The 20,304-nt window shown below is 40.5% G+C and overlaps 2 protein-coding genes across 2 annotated transcripts in view; one reads left to right on the plus strand and one right to left on the minus strand.

Annotated features, from left to right (window-relative positions):
* Positions 1 to 2,618: 2,618 nt before the first annotated feature.
* Cmss1 (cms1 ribosomal small subunit homolog) overlaps positions 2,619 to 20,304 on the plus strand; it is a 298,143-nt gene continuing 280,457 nt past the window's right edge. Inside the window, exon 1 of the mRNA XM_038346285.2 lies at positions 2,619 to 2,801. Within this exon, the coding sequence (XP_038202213.1) occupies positions 2,741 to 2,801 (61 nt within the window). The 5' untranslated portion in view covers positions 2,619 to 2,740. The remainder of the gene's footprint in view (positions 2,802 to 20,304) is intronic.
* Positions 10,025 to 20,304, minus strand: part of LOC119825435 (filamin A-interacting protein 1-like) — an 88,843-nt gene continuing 78,563 nt past the window's right edge. Inside the window, exon 4 of the mRNA XM_038346286.1 lies at positions 10,025 to 10,109. Within this exon, the coding sequence (XP_038202214.1) occupies positions 10,025 to 10,109 (85 nt within the window). The remainder of the gene's footprint in view (positions 10,110 to 20,304) is intronic.

Genomic DNA, 20,304 nt, shown 5'->3' on the forward strand with positions numbered 1-20,304 from the left:
ATTAAGGGAGATGTCACACATATTTTATGTACTGCTGATTTCTATGCTATATTGGTCAGAGACCACATTGGATCCTAGACCTTTTAGCTATAGAATCCACCCACACTCATGGTTACAAGTACATTGTAAAAAAGTTTCTAAGTGCTCACACCTTAAACTTTGTTGTGGACTTGGAACTGGAATGATTGCTGCCTGGACATTTTCCCCAAACTGTACTGTTTAAATATGCCCACAATGAACTGCCTACCATTAGACTCCCTGAAGGCTGATCCAGATTAACAAGGTCAATCTGAAGTGAGTGTTCATTCTCATCTCTTCCCCCAGTGAAGGTGGGGGAGGGTTGTTTCCCTGCCTGAACACCTGCAGGGTCCCCCAATTGCTGGGATGAACTACCATGACAAAGCAACTTGAGGAGAGGGTTTATTTGGTTTATGCTTCATGGGATTGTCCACCCATTAAAAGGAAGACAGGAGAGGAATTCAAACAGGCAGGAACCTGGAAGCAGGAGCTGATGCAGAAGCCATGGAGAGGTGCTGCTTACTGACTTACATCCTCGTGGCTTGCTCAACCAGCTCTCTTACAGGAAACCCGGACAAGGTGACAACACCATAATGAGTTGGGCCCTCTCCCACCAGTCTCCAATTAAGAAAATGCTCTAAAGCTCTAGTCTTCTACAGCCCAATCTTATGAGGAGACTCAATTAAGGTTCCCTTCCTATTCAGATGTCTATAGCTGGTGTCAAGCACAGCACACCATCATCAAACCAGTATCAACCCCTTTATTTTTTCCTTCACATCATGGCATCCATAGGAAATCTTGTTACATGTGTACATCAGTAAAATGAAGACGGAGGAACGGAAAGGCTATTTTCAACCCTGTGGTAACTGGACAGAGGCCCTTCAAAGTTCCAAGGACTAAGGGGGAATCACTGTCTTACTCCTGCCACACGGGAAGCTCGGTTCAAATCTGTTATCTGTTCTGAACAGTAACATCAACACAGCTTCCCCAAACAAACTTCTATCATGGTCTTCAACAGTATCGTAATGTTCAGATTTTCTTTGTATGGCACTGAGATGTAGGCTCAGAACTGGGGAAATTCTCAGGGGTTGTCTAGTTTATTCTCTTTGTGTTATGAACTCAAGTCCAGTAAGGTTAGACGCTTATCCAGAACACCCAATTATCTACCAAGGAACTGAGGGAGTTTTTTTGTTTGTTTTGTTTGGAAATCATATCCACATTGGCCTACTGACATACAAGCTAAAATTGTAATAGTTTAATGGTGGAAGGTAACCTTGGTGGTCGGAGCCAAGGGGCACCACAAAGCCACACCACTTAATAGGGCTCACCTGGCAGATTTATTGGGGGAGGGGTGCAAAGGCAGCTTTGAGCTATAGCGAGAGGACTAGAAAGATGGAACCGGGCGGCAGGGCTTGCTTTTTATAAGATATAGCGAATGTGCATAGGAGAGTGCTCTATTCAGTGGCGACAGTGGGCACAGTGTCACATCTTAACTGCTGCTGATGAAGCGTCCTGCTAGGTCCCCGAGGACAGGACTGTAAATGCCAGAATGTCAACAAAAGTTTAATTGTCTCCTTTTCTGTGAAGGCTGAGAGTTCAAACCACTGGGAAGTGAATGTCTCAAACCAAAACCCTAACAATATTTATTCAGATGCTATACAGAAAGAGGGGAACCAGGTAAGCTTAGTATTGTTTCCGCATTAGCTTCCTTGTGTTGCTGAGGTGATCAAGTACTGGATCTGGGGGTTTTAGGACGGTCTAAACTTATAAACCCAGATAACAATTTACTGATAACAAAATAGTTAAAAGGAAGATACAATTTAGATTACTAAATATAGTCTGTAATCTTTTTCTATTTAGGGAGAGACAGTAAATACATGAAGTATCTTCTCCTACACAGCCACGGCAGTCTTGCAATTTACTACGTAGACCAGGCTGGTCTTGAACTCAAGAGACCAGCGGGCCTCTGACCTCCAGTGCGCTGGAATTACCGACGCCCAGTTCCAAATTCTGATCTTGTTCCAAAAGAGACAGTAGTCACTAGGGACACATAGACCCCCCAGTCTTTGAAGGAACATATCAAAACCCGATTTTAAATAGAGAAGCAGATAATGTTTTGGGGCTCTAGGGCATTCGCGCCCTTCCTGATCAATTGACCTTTCCTTTTCTTAAGTTGTAGAAAAAAAAGCAGCATCCACGTGTACTTTCATCTCTAGAAACTCTCAGGTTTCTCTTTCAGGGCAAACTGTACAAGCGCCGGAGCGACAAGAACACTGACAACCTAATGAAAACACACGCACGTGCTCGGGTCTTCTCCCGCGGGCGAGAGTTCTTTGAAATTGAGCAGAGAAAAAAATTGCCTTAGCATCAGTTCTTACACTTTCGTCACAGTCTTTTCCGCCATAATTCAAAACAAAACCCTTAAATACATTTTCAAAAACAATCAAAACAGATGATAAACTTCTGGCTCTGTGTCTTGGCTAGTTTCTATCATTTGGGGAATTTACTCTGTGATTCTAGATCAATCTTGAGCACGCGAACCTGTGTGGAAACAGCGACACGCCTGGCCTCCGCAGCTGGAGGGCGTGGTGCATGTGACGTCATCTCCACTGGGCGCAAGCGACCGCGTTCTGTGGCACCTCCGCGTGCGGCTCTGAGGCAGAGCGGATCGCAGAGCCGGCCTGTTTCACCTGGTTGTCAGCTCGCGTCGGGTCCCGCGGAGATGGCAGACGATCTGGGAGACTTGTGGTGGGAGAACCAGCCGGCCGCCGCCAGCAGCCCAGGTACCCGCTCGCCCGCCCGCCTCCCAGGTTGCCTCCGCGCTAGGTCCTCGCCTCAGCCCCTTGCCCGTGCGTGGCAATCGCCGTGGTCCGCCCGGAGGAGGGGCGCGGAGCTGAGGGAGCACCAGGCACCGCTGGGACAGGGGAGGGAGAGCCTGTCCCACGTGAAACGAGAGGGACCCGCTCGTCGTCTGCCAGCTTGGAGGGGTCTCTTCCCAAGCTCTCACTTTGATTTACTTGACTTTTTCCTTGAAAGTTATTAAGAGTGTTTTTGTACAAAGAGGCAGTGTGGCGTAGTGGTCATCAGTAATTCCTGAACTAGGTTCAGGCAGTTGGAATTCAAATCTCCGCTGTCACTGACAACAACACTTTCCCCCTTTCCTCATCTGTAGAAAGAGTAATGCTAATGTCTTTTCAAAAATTGTTATGAAGATGATTTAAAGCTGTACAGCTCAGTACAATGCTTGCTGCATAGTATATGCCCACAATATTAATATAATGTGTTCTTTAAAACATGTAGTTTGAGGCAACAGGGGACTTAAAGCTCATCTTTTTGAACTCTGCTGTTTTACAGATAAAGAATGTGACCTAAAGATATTCATTAGCAAATTCACTTAGCTCGTTGGTGTCAGAAACAAAACTATTTTCCAAAACATTTAATTAACACAGCTCTAACAATTTTTCTTACCCTTCTGGAAGCAGTAGGCATTTTATTTAAAAGTCAAGTCATATTAAGTAACAAGGCCCCAGAGTGGCTTTGAATATTTCAAGTCCTATAAGGTTTAACATGCAGTGATTCCTGTTTTTGTTGCTGTCTCAAGTCACCCTCCAAGGTTACAAGGTCTGCCTCCCTGTATTTTGACGATAACATCAAAGTTAGATATCCATTTACTTTGGCCTCAGAACCATCACATGATAGACACTGGTGGGGTTGACAAGTTGAGGAGATTTCTCAGGGTGAAACTGAAAGTTACAGCATGGATTTTGTGATTTAAGAGAAAAAGCCAAGTCAGTTCAGTGGAGTATGGGAGTCTGGATCCCTGGTTTGAGACTGGACTGAAGATGTCGAATAGCAGGCACCAAACTACAGTGAGACTCTAACCGTAAAGTAAAGTTGAATAAAAATAGCTTATTCTTAGTAATGCACAGCACGGTCTCTACATCTTTTGAAGAGTGTTTTTCCTGTGATTCAGCAGCACATTTTGAGTCTTTGGTGCCACCTCTAACCATATATGTTACAAGAAAAAGAAAATGGTAATAATGTTCAGAAATATCAGGAGTCAGTGGGTAGTAAGGCCGCTTTTCATTTGCTGAGCTTTTTTTTTTTTTTTTTTTTTTAATGAAATTTATACCCTGGCAGTGCTGAAGCATGTATATGCTAGTTGAACTTGTCTATATTGGGTTTCATGGTTTAAGTTGATGAGGACGACTGACCAGGTCTCTCTTACTATGTGCTAAATCCTTTCCATTTCCTTCCTTCCCTTTTTGAGATGGAGCTTTCCTTATGTAGTCCATACTAGCCTTAGACTCTTAATTCTCCTGTCTCAGCCTGCTTGTTATGTCCTGTGTTGTTGTGGTCTCTTTATGAATGCTAGCTTATTGCTTGATCTCCTCAAGTCTGCCAAGAAGTAGTTAGTCTTCTTTATTTTATACTTGACGAAACAGAAGCACCGAGATGCTAAGTGATTAGCCTGGGACTCTTTTGTTGAGTGAGGTAGCTCTTGTTTATAGTCAGCTGATCTGAAATCAGTCTATGCACTTATGTTTTTGATCTTATGATCAAAGGTAAGAGTCTAAGTAAACAATCCATTACTGATTTTTAAAGGTACATAATTTGTATGCATTATGCATATTGTTATCGAACTGTGTCTGTTGACTCTCTATCTGATTTCCTTCAGACTGTTTTGCCTGTATACCTTGAGAAACATCTTTTTGTCAGTAATTGAGATGTAATCCCCATAGGCAATTTATACTCACACCTCAAACAGCTCGGTGGCTTCTGAAGAATTTGTTATTTAATATGAATGCCAAGTGTCAGTGATGTAAATCTGCCTTCAGTTTCCACACCCATCAGATTCACAAAAGCTTTTGTGATGTGTTTGTTTCCTTAATGGTCCTACATCTCCAGGTCCTGTTGTGTCTCCCTTCAGAAGTTACCCCAAATCTTTCTTTGCATTTTCCCCATTGACATATATACTGTTGTTCTAATTTTATTAACCCACTGTGGTAAGTTTAAAATAGAGAGACTCCAGCACCGTTTTTTTGTCCCTCAGCTACCAGAGAAGTCAGATCAGAAAACTGGTAAAAGCCCCCAAAGCGTTCTCAGTACACAGTAAATCTCATTGCGATGACTAGTTTTTTCACTACTGACAGTGGTTCAACAACACTGGCCATCCCTTTATTGCCCAACAGACTCCATTCCTTTTGTCTCAGGCCCTTGAGATAGCTGTACCACACTGCCCTCCAATTTTAGTGACTAGCTCTTAACATAGGAAGTCAGTTCAGATGTCACCTCCCTGAGAAGCAGCTCCTGGTTAGCCTAGATCAGCACTGTGGTTGCTCTTCTGATTGGCAGGTCCTTTAGCACTGTCTGCTGTTTGTCTTGTTAAATCACTGTCTCCTGGCACTGGAAGGTAGCTTCCATGTGAGCCCAACTTGGCTTTCTCCCATCCTTTATAGCCATATCTTGCCTAAAGACCTTACGCCTCTGAAGATGCTTGATTACATGGAAGACTTGCCAAAATCCTGTGCCTTACAATATTGTCTTAACTATCCTTCATTAAATTTGTTTTGCTATTTTTTTTAAGCCAGGATTTCACTAGGTAGCCCTGATTGCTGTCCTGAAATCTCCCCGCCTTGGCCTCTTGAGTGCTAGGGTTAGAAGTTCTCACTTCTATGCTCACCTGGATTTAGTGTTATAAATTGTGGAAAGGGGACAATATATAGACTTCTGCTTTGTAAATGAGGCTGTAATTTATGCAGGGGACAGTCTCTGTAACCTAGAGTGAATGGAGTGATTCTTGGTTAGTGATTGCTGACAGAGCATTGTAAGTATTCTTCAAACTGTGTTGCTTTATTGATGCAAAATTTCTTCTGGAATGATTTGGTGGGGGAACACAGGATCTCTGAATAGCTAAGCTTGTTTATCTTGTCTTATTTACCTTTTTTTCTTCCCAAAGTTAAACTTTTACAGTATAATTCAATGTATAGGTATTGTACATATTGTAAAACGTTGTCTGAGCTGTGCAATCAGGCTTGGGATATTTCGTGTAAATGTTGGCATCACCCATAGAGAACCGACTTCAGAGCACGATGATTTTCAAGATTATTTATTGATGTCAGCTCTACAAATAACATGATAGAATGAATGTTTGAGGGCACAATTCAGGATGCATTTTTAAACACAAGAGGAAGTAAAGAAAAAGAGGCTACATTTTCAGTCATGTTCTGTCCCTGAAAACTCCTAGATGCACAGTCAAACAGCCTAGGAGACTTTATAGAATCCCCACAATTCTCACAGATACTAAAATGAATGATTCTTGACAACAGCTTATGAAAGTTTGAAAATGCAGATGTACAAATCTTTCTCCAAATCGTACATACATACATTTCCTGATATAATTTTGCTAGTTATCCATGAGTTTCATAAAAAATACCCCTCATAAATGTAGAAGGCCTTTCATTTCCTCTTTTGTGTTTAACAATAATGCATAACATTATTCAGTACTACAAATCCTTAGAGGTTTTGTATTGGTTTTGACTTTGTTTTGAGAAAGGTTCTCACTATCTAGCCCAGGTTGGCCTTGGATTAGAAATCCTACTGCTTTGAACCAGACTTTGTTGTTCTAGCTTGTCCATTGCTGGTATTATAGCATGTGTCACTCTGCCCTCCCTTTGACCTGTTCTTAATGATCTGCCATTGAATACTTAGATGGTATGCAGTTTTCTAAACGTTTCACGAACATCTTGAAATGTAGTTTTTTTCATTTTCACCAGATTTCATAGAATGCTAGATTGAATTCTTGAATTGAAAGTGTTACTTTGAGAAATTAGATTATGGTAGAGTGGTTAAGTGTTCTGTTCCTGGGTTTCTTGCTAACTCAGTTTGGACTAGCCCTGTGGTTAACTAACTTTTTTTTTGTATGTATTTGTTTACGTAGTAAGAATCTACTCCTACAAATGCTAAGTTTTTACAGATCCAATCATCATTTTTAAACTACTCAGCCTTGATATTTTAGTGTAAAAGTAGACAATAAGTATGTAAACAAATGAGTGTAACTGTTCTAATAAAACTTTATAAGCAATGAAATTTGAATATTATGTAATTCTCTTGTCATAAAATAGTCTTGTTTTTGATTTCTTTCAGCATTTATAATTATCACAGTTACTCTTAGCCTGCCTGTCAAATGAGGTGAGATAATAGCTTTTTAGCCTACACAGCTTGAATATGTTGCGTCCATCCTAGGGTATTATATATTCTCTGGAAGGAATTTAAAATATATCCCAGACAAAACTGGTTTTTATTAGTTACCCTAGTATTCAGTCCACAGTTCTGTTAGATACTAGACCAGTTACATTCTGATTAAAAGTATTCATGATTTTAAAAAGTGAGACTAGTAATCCAGAGATCACCAAAAAAGAGTAAACAAAGGACAAGTAGGACTCTTGGCATAAAGCTGGCATTTTTTTTAGGAGTTTTGTTATTTTTATTCACTTGGATTTTTATCTGTTTTTAAAATTTTAATCACACTCTAAAATTATAGGACATTTTCTTTTTGGGATTTCACAAATTCTGACAATCTCACATATGTACATGGTGTATTTTGTCTATTTTCACCATTGTTACCTCTCAGTCCCTTTCACTCCCGTTAAATACATTCTTCCTAGGGAGCCCCCCCATCCGTGTAGGATGGCTTCTCTTAGGGAGCCCCCCCATCCGTGTAGGATGGCTTCTCTTAGGGAGCCCCCCCCATCCGTGTAGGATGGCTTCTCTTAGGGAGCCCCCCCATCCGTGTAGGATGGCTTCTCTTAGGGAGCCCCCCATCCGTGTAGGATAGCTTCTCTTAGGGAGCCCCCCATCCGTGTAGGATGGCTTCTCTTAGGGAGCCCCCCCATCCGTGTAGGATGGCTTCTCTTAGGGAGCCCCCCATCCGTGTAGGATGGCTTCTCTTAGGGAGCCCCCCCATCCGTGTAGGATGGCTTCTCTTAGGTACTTTTCATCCCCCTTCATAATGGGCGCATTTCTTTTGCAGGTTTTGCTGGGGTGACAGGATTCTTTATTTCACTTGCTTTATATGTCAAACACTATGTTGTAGAAATTCAAGTCATGTTCAGTTCTTAGTTGCATTGCATATTATGCCTTAGATATTGCTTGGAGTAAACCTGTGTTGTGATTGGTAATTCTTTGGTTAAATGAAACATTTTGTGATACTTTTGTTTTAATGAGAGTACTTAATTACCATTTCAAGGTGGATTACTGCTAATGATCATAGAATTGTCCATAATTATTTTAGATTTTTTTTCTTTTTGCTACTTTGAACAGTATCTTGCATTATTTTTGCCTCGCTCATTAATTTATGTCATCTAGACATAAAGCATGCTTGAAAAAATAGCAGCAGGGGGAGAAAACAAGGTTAAAACTTTCAATATACAACATTTATGTTCCTTTTTGAGATATAACTTTCCTGGACACTTTGTTTTTCTGAAACTGGTGGTAGTATATATTATTTTTCCTGTTAAAATTTTCAATTTTAGTTTATTTTTCTATGTGTAGGTGTTTTGTCTTCATGTATGTTTGTTCACCATGTGTGCAATGTCCATGAAGGCCAGAAAGATGTGTCAGAATTCCCTGTAACTGGAATTGTAGATAGTTGTGAGCTTCTCTGTGGATGCTGGGAATCCTCTGGAAGAGCAACCAGTGCTTGTAATTGATTGCTTCCTATTTTTCATGTGTGTGTGTGTGTGTGTGTGTGTGTGTGTGTGTGTGTGTGTGTTCCTGGGAGTTGAACCTGTGGCCTTGTACATGCTAGACAAGTGGCCTCTCTACCAGAGCTGTAGCCTCAGCACTTTTTTTGAGACACTATAACAGCTCAGGCTGGCCTCACACTCACGATCCTTTCTCTTCTGCCTCCTGATTCTGCTCCAGAGCAGTAGGAGTATGAGATGGTACCAGGCATAACTATCTTCCCATCCCTATCATACTTCACTGCTGTCTCTTAAGCCTAGTTTCTCACCTGTGTCTTGTTTGAATGGCCTTTCTCTAGCTCGTTCCTCATCTTGAATTTACTTGAGATGTATTAAATGCCTGCCTTTTCTCAGGTATGCTGCACTGTACACTATGTGTGTTTTGCTTTTGGCGTCAGAATTTCCTGACCTTCATTCATAGGCTCTTTTCTAGTCACTTACGGCTTTCCTTTAACTTGGACTTCTGTTTCTGTCTTGTAACTCATTCATCCTCCCCACAGTCTTCCTCTACCACTTGTTTGATGCTGTATACCATTTCTCTTGAGCTTGCATAGCTCAGTGCTGCCCAACTCCCTCCTCTTCCTCCTCCTAATCCTTCCTCTCTTTCCCCCATCCCTCTCTTCATTAAATGGCCCCTGCATTGAAATAGATTAGCCATATGAGTATGGGGAATGGCAGTTCCTTTGCTTCTGCTTTGGGGCTCATTGTAGAAAGCTAGCTGAAGTGTAGTCCTCAGTCAGGAGGATTTCTTCCAGGCCCATGCTTCCAGTGTTCCCTGATGGGCCATAGAAATCAGTGGCACCCCCAAGCCTTGAGGCTTTGTGAAGGCATAAAAATCTGTTTAGTCAAAAATGCTTCATCTTAGAAGTGTCATTGTGCCAGTGTCTACACTGAATTAGAATTACTCCTTTCTCTTGATTCAGTGACACAGCCTTGAATGAGATTTTTTTAAAAAAGCAAAAAACCAGTTGGAAATTGGACATGCGCTGTTTCTTTGAGCATGCCCTTTAGCAGGTCCATCAACCTGTGAGCCGTAGGTCAGTTGACTTCTTCACCATTTCCTGGAGAGATGGCCATTCCTCTCTGGCCTTCAGTGATTGTAGCTTCCCAGATGCTTCTGGAGATGAATCTTCCTAGACAGTACATAGGTATGACTTACCTTTTCCCTTCTATGTGGAGGAATGTGTTAGCAGTGACAGTTCTTATGATGTGTAATTTCTCACAGCCATTTTGGTGACTAGGCTTATCCATAGGTCCCAGGGCTATTTTGCAGGAAAGTCTACTGATGCCTGTAGATTTGGACTTAGGGATCCTTGTTGGAATTCTCTGCTTGCATACTCCTTTGATCTTGAATCAAACAACAGCAGCAACAACAAAGATAAAGGGTAGTTATTATATAATTTATATGATTGGAAGAAAATTGTCATTTTTCAAAGCATGTAGTTAGTTTGGAGGTTTGACTCTGAAAGCACAAGGTTCTGGGAATCTAGTTTGATAGGAAAATATTTTAGGAAAATGTTTCTGCAAACTCCTTTTGTTTATGTGCTTTAATGATAGTGGTGAACACAGAGGGAGACCAGTTCTTGCTGATCAGTGTTGGGGAAATAAACAAGAGCAGGGTCCCAAACTATGAGATCTCCAGAGGAGATTTTGTGTTCACTGCATCTAAGATCTTCAGGAGGAAAGCAGCATTTGACTGGGCCCTCAAGGAACTGCTGTAACCTATAAGATGAGGGAATGCTATTGTTAATGTTCTTTCTTGATTCAGGAAAACATCCAATACAGTTTAGAAATGGAGTGCTTCAAATTAGGTTGCATATGAGAGGTGGGATGGGAATGTAGATCTCTGCCACATCATTCATCATAGAGACATGTGTAGAAGAGAGTGGCTTGAGGTGGGAGAGGGGACACATTGCCGAGATAGAGTTGTCTGCTGTTTGCTATTGGTGGAGGCCGGATGTGAAAGGAGTCACATAGCCTGAGTGATCACACAGTAGGTTAGCAGAGTTAAATAGATTGCTAAGAACTATTATATTTTATTTTTTAAAGGAAGAAAATGCTTCCTTAAAGAATGAGAATATTTAAGAGTACTTGCTGGCACTCAGGAGGCAGAGGCTGGTGGATCTCTGTGAGTTCAAGACCAGCCTGTGTATCAAGTACTATGTGACTTAGTCATTTTTTTTGGCGACCTTTTCTAGGAAAAACTAAAATAAAGGTAAAGGTAGTTGTTTTAGCATTAATTAGAGTGAAAAAGTGTATATAAACAACTTCTTTTTTCTTTGGTTTTCCGAGACAGAGTTTCTCTGTGTAACAGTCTTGGCTGGCCTGGAACTAGCTCTTGTAGACCAGGCTGGCCTCGAACTCAGAGATCAGCCTGCCTCTGACTCTCAAGTGCTGGGATTAAAGGGAAGCAGCACCACCACCCAACCTGAAAACAATTCTTAATAATATAAGGGTATGGTAAATGAATTAATGTATGATTATATAAAAACACCATGCTGTTATTGCATAGTGCTTTTGAAGTTACAGGGAAATGCTTCCACAGAGATGTTAAGAAACTGAATTTAAAAATTAAAACATGCATATTAAATACTTTATGATATAAGAGAAAGAACTGCAGATTGACTGTCCCTAGGGATCAGAAATATTTTGAATGTTTGAAATTTGGGAGCTTATTTACATATCCACAATGAGATCCACATCTAAACACAGAAACCATTATGTTTCAGATGTACATTACACTACATAGAATGACTGTAGCTTTATAACATTATGTTTCAGATGTACATTACACTGTACATAGAATGACTGTAGCTTTATAACAGTGTTTTAACCACTCCATGTCATGTGAGGTCAGGTGTGGAATTGTCTGCTTATGACACTGTAGTGACACTAGAAAGTTAGGCTTATAGCATGTTCAATTCCAAATTAGGGGTACTCAGCCTGTAGATGAATGAGTCCATGCTATTAGTGGTCTGCTGAGGTTAGTGGTATTGTAAGTGTTCTTTGTTAGCCTCAACATTTTCTGTCAAGATCATACAATTAAAAGATACTATAGTAAACTGTCAAGAGATGAAAAATGAAAATTCTCAGTGATGAGGGCATTTCTGTGAATGTCATCTACATCATTGAACCACAAACAACAAAAGCTACAATTGAAACCCGTTTCACCCTTTCCAGAAGTGGTTTCTGTGATGTCCTTAACTTTTTCAAGAATTACAGGAGTTTTCCAATTTAGTGTTGAAAGTTCTTGATGTGGGCCTATTTAAACCGTTGTGTGGCTGTGTGGGAAGCCACGTTTTTAATAAATTCTCAAGGGTGATTGGCTCTGATGCACGTGGTCAGCCTACCACACTTAGAGAACCTCTGCTGAGGCCGAGGCTCTTTTAGATGGAAACATTTTCTTTCACATGAACTCTGACCTGCAAGGTAAGGAAAATTTGGCACTATGAAGGTCTAGCGCGGTTTGACCCAGTGGTCACTTGGTAGGATGTTTGTGGTTGAAGTACCTGGCATACCCAGATGCTATGTCAGAGCTGAAGATGCTTGTCTGGGAGTTGGGTCAGGGCAGGTGTGTTTTATGAACACCACAGGCCTCTGTCCCTACCTGACAGCCAGCGCAGTAGTGGTGGAGCTTATAGGCAACACTGCTAAGGAAACGTGAAGAAGATTGCCTGAGATGGTGAGAACTCACAGGCTCCTAAGTTCACAAGTTGGGCTTTATTTGCTGTTTCACCACACACTTTTTACCTCTAGATGGCAGCAAAGACTGGTTATTTTTTTAGGACGGCCTCGGCTGCCATTCCCCCAATTGTGTTGGGCAGAGCATAAGGGAATGATGCTGGTTTTGGTTTCTCTCTCTTTCTTTCTTCCTTCCTTCCTTCCTTCCTTCCTTCCTTCCTTCCTTCCTTCCTTCCTTCCTTCCTTCCTTTCCCTTTCTTCTCTCCCTCCCTCCCTCCTTCCCTTCCTTCATTTCTTTTTTTCCCTAGTATGAAATTCATACTTGGACTCATTTCTGTAAATGAAGTACGGAGCTGTAAAATGTGTCATCTCTTGGATCATTTTTATAGAATGTTATGTTAAAAAGCTCCAAGAAAGTTTCTTTCCTAATTTGGAGTGCATATTTCAAGAGAGACTCTTGCTTTGTGGGTCTTTTAAGACCACACAGTGACTGTTCTACTCAAAAGCTCCTGGGTTCCATCAGAAAGCACATGTCTGGGAGGGGATTAAGCAAGTTGGAAAGTTCATTCATAGGAGAAAAAATGGTTTTGTTTTCCTTTTTAAAATTTATTTTATCTTTAGTTCAACCTGAAGGGTGCTATTTGGAACAGATATAACAAGTGTGAAGAATGATGAGTTCACTGAACAAAAGCCCTATCTAGAAAACAGTGAAGAAAAAAAGAAGTGTATTTGTGAGGTAAATTCATTAAGTTCTCGGAGTTTTACCTTGTTTTGTCCATTGCTTTCTAAAAAGAAACTCAGCAATCTCTAGGACTTCGTTTGCCACAGGTCACTTAGATGACAGTGAGAATCTCCATGACCAAAAGAAGTGCAGGTGCTTGGGACGTTTTCAGTTTTGATCAGCCTCTAGCCACTTTCCTTATAAATCATGTGTTATTTTCTGTCATCACAGAAAACAAGCCTCGGAAGACACAGCAGAGCATTGGACGATGGGGGAGCTAGCACATTCTGCATAGACAGCTGCAATCGGGATGTTTCTTTTTCTCACAAGGAAATTAGTGTTTACATGCTTTGGACATTTTGGTGATGTATTAGCATCATATTGTTTGAGAAGGCAGTGTTCCTTCAGTAGCAAGCTTGGTTCCAGAACTGCAAAAGGCCCTTAATCATGCCCTTTGCTCTAGATACTGAGGAGACTTCTAAAGACTTCAGCTCGGATTTGTCCTTGAGAAGTGGGCAGTGAATTCAGAGCTTCCTGACTCCTTTGCTACCCAGCTGTGGTATGCTTGGTCAAGGTTGTGTGTTTTCAAGGTGACAGTTTTTTGTTGTTTTTTTAAGTTTCTTTTTATTTAATTGTGTTTAATACCTTAATGGGTGTGCAGTGCATAAGAGATCCTGATAGATGTAGTGATGAAAGAGGAAATGCTGAGCCAGGAAACAGCGCCTTGAAATAGGACTACTATCATTTCTTTTGTCTTTTATATTGTTTGGCAAATCACCATCAATTTGTGTGTGGGGGGAACAGTGGAAATAACAGATAATAAATCTGGCAGATAGCCCAAATTTTCATGTTGCTTTGGTTTCTTATCTCTTGATTTTTCTCAGAACTTTTCCATTATTTAATGAAACATTACTCCTTACAGTTTTAGTTTTATATGGAAGAAGCCCTTCATAGGGAGACATTATAGCTTCATTTCTCATTCCCACTGGCCTCCTGTGAAAGGACACCTGGTTCTAACTTACTGCCTGTCCCAGCACTATGCTGCATTGGAGATTGTCCACTTTCTGAGTGATGATTCAACTGTACCTTTATTTGCTAATGTAATGCACGTTTTGGTTGTGCCTAGTCTTTCACGATTTCTTATTGTTGTAATTACATGTAGTTACAAGGGTTATTCCAAAAATAAACGTTGAATTATAGTTTTCAAACCATTCCTAACCCAAATGCTCACATTTTGTGTCAAACATAACACTGAATTTAGAAATGATGGTAAAGAAATGCACTGACCTGAAGAGCTGTCTTCATTGTTTATCCTGTTTGTCATTTCCTTTCTTCTTTTGTCACTGCTTTATTCTTTTTTTATTTCTTTTAAATTTTATTTTATTTTTATTTTTGTTAGAGATAGAATCTCACTGTTGTAGCCCAGATTGGCCTGGAAATTAATATGTAGATGGGGATGTTTTCAAATTCACAGAGATCCCCTATCTGTCTCTCAAATTCTGGGATTAAGGTATTCCATCACCAACTTCTTTTTTTGTTGGGTTTGCTGAGACTAGAGGAATTCTAGACCTGAGGAATTCTGAATAAACTGGGCAATAACTGTGTGTTGTGAGAAACATGGATGTGTTTGAGAAAGCGAAAGCTGTTTCTTGCATTTGAGGTTATATTATAGGAGAGGTACTCTATGACAGGGCAAAAAGAAATGCTGTGCCGAAGCTACAGTGTTTTAGAAGAGTTCCTGGGAATCCACAGGCAGATTGGAAAATAGTGGGAGGTATATCAAAGACTAGAAAGAGAATATGAGGAGGAGCAAAGGAAGAAGGGCAGTCCAGTCCTGGAAACAGGTGCAGGCTAAGAAGGCCAGACTGTCTGAAGGAAGAGAGGTAGCACCATTATCCTGAGAGTGAAGAGTGTGGTGAGTATCAGAGGAGGAAGTGCACAAGGAGGCCAGCCCTGGTAGGAGGTTGGAGCAGCCATTATCTGGGCGTTGATGTAAGTGTTGTTATTTGATGCAAGGCCAGGCAATTGCAGTGACCCGAAATCTGGGGTGAAAATTAATTTAGAAAGATGAGGGTTAGATATAGTCCAAATATGCTAACGTAACACCTGTGCTGAGGTCCGGATTAAGGGCCTGGTAGCACAGATAGGAAATATAGTAGACAGAGAAGGAAATGATGGAAAATAGCAAACTGGATAGGGAGCTCTAGGGAAGAGAGGTTTCCAGGTCGTCAGCCTGGATGATGAGGAAGAAACAGGACAAAAACCCTTAAGAGGGGCAGTGTAAGTTGTGTGTGTGTGTGTGTGTGTGTGTGTGTGTCTGTGTGTGTGTGTGTGTGTCTGTGTGTGTCTGTGTGTGTGTAACTATTTAGTAGCATTGAAATTTTGGAGATGTTAATAAAGAATCCTGGTAGAGAAAAAAAATCATCATTCATTGTCTAGGTAGAATACTACTTCTGCAGTCCTTTCATAGAATTAAAAATGAATTTTTAAGAGGCCTTTCTTATGTCTGAATCTTTCTACAAGGCTACAAAACTTTATTGATAATGAACTAGTACTGTAAAGACCTCCTCTGAAAAAAAAGCATTTCTTCCCACTACATGAATAATGTGCTGTGATTGAACCATTATGCATGCACTGGTTGGCCTGCAGGAAAGGAAATCCTGCCCTCTTTGCCGGTGACCTTTCTGGTCACCTTAGCCATTGTGTCTGGACAAGCAGACAGATTACATAAACTTGCACTCTGGAGAGATTTGCCACTTCTTGGCACTAAAGTGTGGAGTAAGGACAGGATATCCCCCTCTGTGCAGCTTTCCTTCCTCATTGGCAGTCTGAGAAGATTTGGAATGTGGCCATAGTCGATAGGTTTCACCAAAAAAAAAAAAAAAAGATGCCAAAACAAACCCCACTAGTAATCATTCATTGTTTTTCCTACTGTTTTCATTGCTTTCTTTGAAGCTAAAATCAGAAATCACAGAAGCAGTCAAAATTTTTCAAATTCTCTGTAATGGATCTTATTGTTATTATAATCAGAGAAGAATATATGAAATATGGGCTGCTTATGAATGTTACTCTGAGAAAATGTCCTCAATGTGATTGCGTATGACTTTCTCCCTTACTCCCTAAAGGAGAAGCCTGTTGTGGCTCTGTTAACAGTTTTTAGTTAACTTCTCTTCGGATTAAAGCTCACTAGTGTGTTTGGTTTTAGATGATACAAGCATCTGATACAATATATTTGGGCAAAACGTCATCAAAAGACAAAACAGAAAAAGAAGTAGCTTGTTCTGTTCTCCCCTTCCCCCTTTTTAAAAAGAGAGAAAAGAAGCCCACCAATAGGAAGGCATTCTTGAGGAATATTTTGAGTTGTTTAGAGGGTGGTTGTATTGAATTTTTTGTTTGTTTGTTTTGTTTTTCGAGATAGGGTTTCTCTGTAGCTTTGGAGCCTGTCCTGGAACTAGCTCTTGTAGACCAGGCTGGTCTCGAACTCACAGAGATCCGCCTGCCTCTGCCTCCTGAGTGCTGGGATTAAAGGTGGGCGCCATTGCCGCCCAGGTGGTTGTATTGAAAAGGGCTTCATATGTTTTTAATTGTTATGAGTGGAGACATGGGAGGGCAATTTGAAGACTTTGATTTGAAGTGGCAGTTTTGATATGCATACCTTCTTTATATTTATTTTTATAAATAAATATATTTATTATATTATTATATATTTATTATAACCCTGAATTAGAAACAGAATTTAACACTGATCAAATTGAATCCTAACATTTCCCCTGACTGGAAAAGTGGACAGTTTTTTTCCTAATGGGAGCATCAGTTTTTCCTTAATAAGATTATATTGCTTAAAAAGTAATTTCCTAATTTATGGCATACAAACTAGGAAAAATTTCTAGGTTTTTGAAAAGGCAGGGTCCTTATTTAGTGTAGACTATGTTAATGATTCTTGTCTTTATGAACTAGACCATGAACCCTGATGGACATTACAAAAAAAGTAATTATCTGGACTATTGAGACAGTCACTATCGTCTAAATTTCAGTTCTTGGCTGTAACGCTTCTCTCACAGGTCATAGTCTCTCACTTCTGATGCTTTCTTGCTTGTCACCATTGAGGATTATATAATTTAGTTATATAATAATTATATTAGCTATATAATTCTATCACATAATAAGGTGATGGTTATATTAATTCTCCACACACATTGATGGCCCATCCAAAGCCCATTCTTCATGCTTGGTGCTTGTGTGTTTTGCTTGCAGAATCATGTGTTAGGGGAGAGTGGACTCTGTCTGCAGCCCTGGTGTGCTCTGAGAACTAGCTCTTGATGATGAGAACATGAGAGGTTATTTGGGTCTTTCCTTGCTTCATAGAAAATGTAGTCCTTCCCACACCTGCCATTTGTGTAGGTCTTGGCCTTTCACATTTAGTATCTATTGACCTACCAGTAGCTATAGAATTCAGAAAATGTTGGAGGGAAAACTAAGTCACTGTTGGCTGTAGTGAATCATGTATGTTTATGAGAAGTGAGCTTTGGGCTAGATCTCTCTGGGTAGGTTCTGTTTCACTTGCTCAGAAATGTGACTGTTTGATCCATATAGAACAGTGGCGGGTGAGCCCTTGCTGTGTTTAAGGGTGCTCTGAGCTTGTTGGTTGAATGGCATATATCTGAGGCTGAACAGAGAGGTAGGTAATGTTAGGCAACTTGTCTTATCACCGTAGACTGCAGTTTATATTGCTTCACCCTGCGTTGAAGTAGTTTCTTGTGTTGCCATGAAAAGAGACAAGGACAATGAGAGAGGCCTGTCTTCGACAAGTCAGCTTTGTCACATTCTAATAGAAAACCTCGAAAGTCTGTTTTAATTTATCTCTAAAATTGACAGAATATCTCCCCTTTTAAGAGTTACTATAAAATGAAATTTTTTATAAAGGACTCATTTTCTCTCACCCACTCTCATCCCCCTCCCCCATTACATGGCTTTAATAACCAGAAGCCCTCTAAGACCACTTCCTGTCTCTGTGTTCAAAGTCCTTTATAATCTGACTGACCTTGTCCCTTACTTACCCTTATCCCAGCCCCAGCCATCTTGGCTTGTACACTTTCCCCTCTCCTGCCTGCTCCATATCTCTGCCATGTGGGCGTCTCCTAGAAACATTCTTCTGTCTTCGTATCCTAGGCCTTCTCACTGTCTAGTCCCTGTTCTTTCCTCACCTCTTCTTCAGATCTAGTCCTGAAGCCCTAGCCTTCTACAACCTGCAGTCTTAATGTTTATACAGTTCCTTTGGAGCTGTTGCTACTGCAGAACTGGCTTATAGAGTTCTTTCATCTCTCTGATGTAATGGTTTTCAGCAAGGGAACAGAACATCTGGAAACACTTCTTGTTTCTTCTGGAGAGATGCTATGTGGCATCTAATGAATAAAAGCCAGAGGGTCCTAAACATCCTATGATGGTAAAGAACACCCCCTGCCATTGTCCTCAACAGAGAATTATCAGACCCATCCTGTCATTCATACCAAGGCTGTATAATCCTTCATTTGGTGGGGTTAGGGCTTATATGATGAATAGACTCTTAGAGAAGGAACACAAATGGTAAGAAGTCATCTACTAGTTTTGGTATGTGCCAATGAAAGTCTATTTTCTGAAGGAAAATAAAGTTGTCAGGTAGAGCCACTCGTGATTTTAGAGTCTAAATTTCTTTTTTTCACAGAAGTTAAATGTCTTGTCCAAGACCCTTACAACTAATTGAAAAAGGCATGAGATAGAATTTGACCTTAGTCCTGTGCAGTCCTTCATCTCCAGCTTATTGGTAGCAGTGTATCGTTTTCTACTTGTAAATGTTTGTGACACTCAGTGCTTGTACATTTCCTCACTAAGTTGTCAAAGGATGAGTTTGATCCTTATAATACCCAGTGTTGACTGGGAGGCACACAGTATGTTCATTTGTCATGATCAGTGGATTGATCACTTGTGTTCATGTGGTGCACTGAGGAAAAGGTACCACTGCTAAGACACTGAATGTTACTGAGTCACTTGAGTAATTTTTCTGTTAGTAAACCCACCTGCACCTATCCAGAGAATATAGAAGAATTTGTGGGTCTTTAAGGTCTAAGGTCATACATTATGTTTTTACTTAAACATGACTGACCTTTATGAAAAATAAAACAAGCTGGGTTTGATACCATATTCCTGTAACCACAGTACTTAAGAATGAAAGCAAGATCAGTTCAAGGTCATCTTCGGCTATTAATACAGAGTGTCAGTTTTAGGTTAGACATGAAAGCCTTTCTTAGACAAACAGCCTGCATCACTGTGCCTAGCTCATCTCAGATGATTCCTCAAAGGATAATCATACAGAATCACTTGGCTAAGAAATCTACCTTCCTTCACCTTCCAGTTTGACTAATAGTTTTAACAGAAATGTTAAAATGAGGCTGTAGTTAAGAGAATTTCCCTGAGATGGCTGACAAATGCCAGGGTTAGTCAAGAGTGCATCTCGCGACAGTTTCTTAAGTGTAAATCCCGTTGTTCTGAGGAAATGCTGACAGACTTGTTAATGCTGCCACATGAACAGTGTTAATTCATTATCAAATTATTAAACTACTCAGGTGTTAGCCACTTAGCTCAGTGGATTCTAAGGATTCTTTAGGTGCCTTTCGGGATGCTTGCTTCTGGTGTACTGGGTCATACAGAAGTACTTTAGTTCTCAGGATCCCTCAGTGAGAAAGGAAAGGGCTTGGTGTTTAAATAAAAATCAATTTAACAGGATTTCAGCTTTGTGAACTTTATTAGCAAGGCACTAGTCTTTCTTGTGTTTGCTTCACTGGGTCCTAAGGTAAATGTAGTGCACTCTTAAGTGTGTATTCTGGCCCAAGAAGTGTCAGATCTGGGATTTGAGAAAGAGACAGAGCTTGTTGGTGTCAGACCCTTCTACCCAAGTTCACGTAAAGATTCAGGAATCGATACTTTGCTAGTTATGAAACTGGGAACATTTCTACCTAATAAAATAGTTGCTTTTATTGAGCTTTCCTTTCGAATAAAAAGAAAACCTGGAGAATAAACCCTGCTTTCTATTTCAGCCTCTAGAGGGCAAAATAGTCTTGCTTTCTGGGACAGGTGTAAAATAAGAGTGGAGGGAACACTTGCCAG

This window comes from Arvicola amphibius, chromosome 10, assembly GCF_903992535.2.
Source record: "Arvicola amphibius chromosome 10, mArvAmp1.2, whole genome shotgun sequence".
In the NCBI taxonomy this organism is placed as follows: domain Eukaryota; kingdom Metazoa; phylum Chordata; class Mammalia; order Rodentia; family Cricetidae; genus Arvicola; species Arvicola amphibius.